This window comes from Choloepus didactylus, chromosome 8 (assembly GCF_015220235.1).
Source record: "Choloepus didactylus isolate mChoDid1 chromosome 8, mChoDid1.pri, whole genome shotgun sequence".
Taxonomy (NCBI): Eukaryota; Metazoa; Chordata; class Mammalia; order Pilosa; family Megalonychidae; genus Choloepus; species Choloepus didactylus.
In genome coordinates, this window is record NC_051314.1 from 49,859,747 (window position 1) to 49,863,252 (window position 3,506).

Genomic DNA, 3,506 nt, shown 5'->3' on the forward strand with positions numbered 1-3,506 from the left:
AGATAGTAAATATTCAGATTTATCTACAAAGCCAAATATTTTCATATTGTCAGCCTACCCTTAAAGATTCATGCCAATGACTACTAATTCCATAGTTGTTCTCTTTCAAAAAATCAGGAACCAAAATATTTCTTCTAATAAACAATTTTATTTATGGTGGAATTTTCAAAATTTCTTATATTTTGAAATTATCCACAAAGCATTATTTTGTGCTTACATTAAAAAGATGCATTTCTTATAAGAAAAGATCAATATATATCACATTAGGCAGTACTGTTACATTTTTATTTAATACAATATAACCAAAGGATTAAAGACAAAAAGCAAAAGTTAAATATATTTAAAATTCCCTGTAACTGATTCCCATCTGTTCTAATGTTTTGAAGGAAAAAAAAAACATGAAGATTTAAACACCAGAGATAATATTTTGATAAGAAATATTTATAAAAATTATAAGTTAAGCATTGTAACAAGCTACCTTCAACGAATTCCCCTATTAGAAATAATATTGTTCCTAGAGCAAAGAAAAAAAAATAGGAAAAGAAAAATGAAATAAAAGTATTAATTGCAAGGGTGACTTTTTAGTTAAATATACTTTCTTATAAAGTGGCAAGATAATATTTATAAATTTACAACTGGAAGGAACTCTTTATATACAGGGCTTCTTGCTTTTGACTCTTTGGGCCTCCTTCCTCCTTGTGAAATAGGCCCTCATGGCAGAATGATCTAGACTGGATTTTTAGTTCATAGCACATGATAGATGAGCCTGGAACTAGAGGCCCCTGGGGTTGCAGGCTGTGAATCGGTGCTGGGGACTGGGGAGAGAGAAGCAGGGTCCTGGAGAGGCAACCCAGGTTGTTCTGAGGAGGTGATCCGATCCACTATGCTGGATAAGCAATCCAAGCTGGATAAGGAGCTTTTATCTGTGGCATATACTAAGGATGGAAGGAGAAAAGCATTACAAAAGATTATCCCCAGATAGACAAACTTACTTACATTGCCCTTTAAACCATAGGTCTGCTCTTTTGATACCCAGAGGTCAGGTGATTATGGAAAGCCTGTTGTAGAAATTTGCACTGAATATCCAGCAACTCACAGGGTGTGTGTGTGGTGGTGGTGGGGCGGGAGTGATGTTGGGAGATGGAGAAGCCTCCTAGTAATATTTCAGACAAAAGTACGTGTGTGTGTGTGTGTGTGTGTGTGCACGTGTAACTGTTGGGAAGAATTTGGAGTGGAAGATGTGTATTTATTTCACTCTGTCAAAGCCTCCTCATCACTGCTGCTGCCTTCACAATACTGCCTGGGAGAACAGACTCTGTTCTGACAGACTGAATTGCGAGGTTGAACTGGTCCCTTACCTCTCTAAAGTCATCAGTTCTTACCATTTGTTACATCAGGGCAGTAGACGCTGTCCAAACTGCTGCTCTTTCTGGACCAGACAGGGCTGTTACATTCAGGCTACAATATATGACACAAAAGAAGTTTGTTTCAGGTCTCGGCAAAAGATGTGCTAAACTAAGGTAAGGCAGTGCTTGCTCACTAGCTCTATCAACTGACCCCTCTCAATCACCTCTATTGCCTAGATTTAGGAAGGATTAGCCCTCACCAAATTGTCAGGGCACTAAGGTCAATCGCTGTGCTTGGAGAAGAGGAGAGCTGCAGCGAAGGGAAGAGGGGGGTGGAATTCAGCAGCAATGTGCATTGGGTTAACCATGCAAAATGGATTGGGGCAGAAGGAAGCCACACTAATTCAGGGAGAGAACACTTTCCCAGGGCAAAAAAGCATTAAAACCTGGCAGTGTTGGAGTGAAACGCCCTCTGAAAAGCATGCATAACATCTCCCAGCCAAATCTCAGCAGGGCATTTCTTTCCAAATTGTCATTAAGTGATAAACTTTGGGACAGTGGGAGCTTCAGATTGTTGCTTTTAGATATTAGTGTTTGCCAGGGTCTGCTGGTCTTTCATTTTGCAACTAAACCAAAAAATGCAGAAAACACCTTAATGACCATTCACAGCCACCTATCTTTGCATGCTTCTACAATGTAAGCCCAGATCCTGGTGGGAAGTCGAGCTAAAACACTGCTCAACAGCTGCCAGTTTTCTGGCATCCTTGTAAATGTGGACACCTTTCCTCATACAGCAAGGGGCCTCCCCTGACCATCCACCAGTAACCATAGACCGTTTGGTTGCCACAAGTGGCTAGCTGTAAGGATTTTTAGGAAGGGTCAGAGTGGCCCAGTGGGTACCAGAGCTACCTCTTACCATGCCATCAGAGCAGTTGGAAGTGGGGCTGGTAGGCTCGGAGCAGCTCTGTCCCGGCAGGCTGTAGTAGTTCTCTACCTGCTCCCTCAGCAGCTCCTGCAGGCTCTCGATGTAGCGGATGGCGTTCCTGAGAATCTCCACCTTGGGCAGCCTCTGGTTGGGGTTGGTTGTGGTGCATCTCTTAAGCGTCTCGAAAGCCTGGTTGACCTTCTTCAGGCGCCTGCGCTCACGCATCGTGGCAGCCTTCCGCCGGTCCATGGTGGTGGACTTCCTCTTGCACGCTTTGCAGGCCCACATGAGGCAGTGACCGGCTTGGTGGTGGCCAGTGGGCGCTCGCACGTGCTCGTCCTCGTCCGAGCCTTGTAGCTCTGCTTTGTGCGCCCCGAAGGCGGCCACTCGTGGCTCGAACTCGTCCCCAAACTCACCATCGGGGGATGGGATACAGGAACCGTCGTAGAAGTACTCGGAAGGCGAAAACTGGCAGCCATCCATCATGTCCATCCTCCCGCGGAGAGGCAGGCGGTGCACCTGGACGGCAGCGAGAGCGTTAGGGGGAAAGGAGGGCCCCGGCGCCGCTGCGGGCGGGCAAATCCCGGGCGGAGCTTCCCTGGTCGGTTTCTCTGGTAATTAACAAGGACAGGCGCCCGACGACCTGGGTCGGAGGCGCTGGGGTTGGGGCTCTTTATGTATTCTTGGGGGAGGGAGGCCGGCCCCAGTAGCCAGGCACTATTAGCATATCCCCCCGCAACCCCCGAGAGGGCTGTCTGGGCAGACCTCCGCCTTTCCTCTAGAGACAATTTGCTGTTTACTGCCCCTTTTGACGCTAATGGTTTTACTGCATTTCTGCTGGGGCGGGGACACGGCTGCCCAACTCCCTCCCTTGCACTCTCTAGGTTACCTAAACCAAGCGGTCACGTAAAGAGTATCGTAGACAAAAGGAACGAAGGAAGTCCAACTCCCTACACTCATCTGACATCAAAAGCTTACCCCACATCCTGGGCATGGGACATCACCGTATTTTTGGTTATCATGAACTTTATTAATTTTCATGAACTTTAGTAATCTCAGGAATTTTGGGGCCAATGGGCTGAATTAACCGTCGCTAAGAACTTGAAGTGAAACTTTTCAATTTTGGAGTGCATCCAGAGATGATGTCTTTTTATTATTATTATTGTTATTGTTATTTATTTTTGTTTGTTTTTTTTAATTTCCTCTTTTGTATGAATTGAGATGAGTAGAATTCC

The 3,506-nt window shown here is 45.3% G+C and overlaps 1 protein-coding gene across 1 annotated transcript; it reads right to left on the reverse strand.

Moving 5' to 3' along the window:
* Nucleotides 1–744: 744 nt before the first annotated feature.
* Nucleotides 745–2,763, reverse strand: MYF5 (myogenic factor 5). The gene is made up of 3 exons (XM_037848049.1): nucleotides 2,263–2,763; nucleotides 1,383–1,458; nucleotides 745–935 (listed from the first exon to the last, which is right to left on the reverse strand). The coding sequence occupies exons 1-3, from the start codon at nucleotides 2,761–2,763 to the stop codon at nucleotides 745–747; spliced, it is 768 nt and encodes a 255-aa protein (XP_037703977.1).
* Between the last annotated feature and the right edge of the window lie 743 nt (nucleotides 2,764–3,506).

Excerpts from the sequence above, each read along its gene's own strand:
- MYF5 (XM_037848049.1), bottom strand. The coding sequence starts at position 2,763 with ATGGACATGATGGATGGCTGCCAGTTTTCGCCTTCCGAGTACTTCTAC. Across the intron at positions 1,459-2,262 it reads CCAACTGCTCTGATGGCATG|CCTGAATGTAACAGCCCTGT; the intron begins GTAAGAGGTAGC and ends CATATATTGTAG. Across the intron at positions 936-1,382 it reads CTGCCCTGATGTAACAAATG|TATATGCCACAGATAAAAGC; the intron begins GTAAGAACTGAT and ends TTCCATCCTTAG.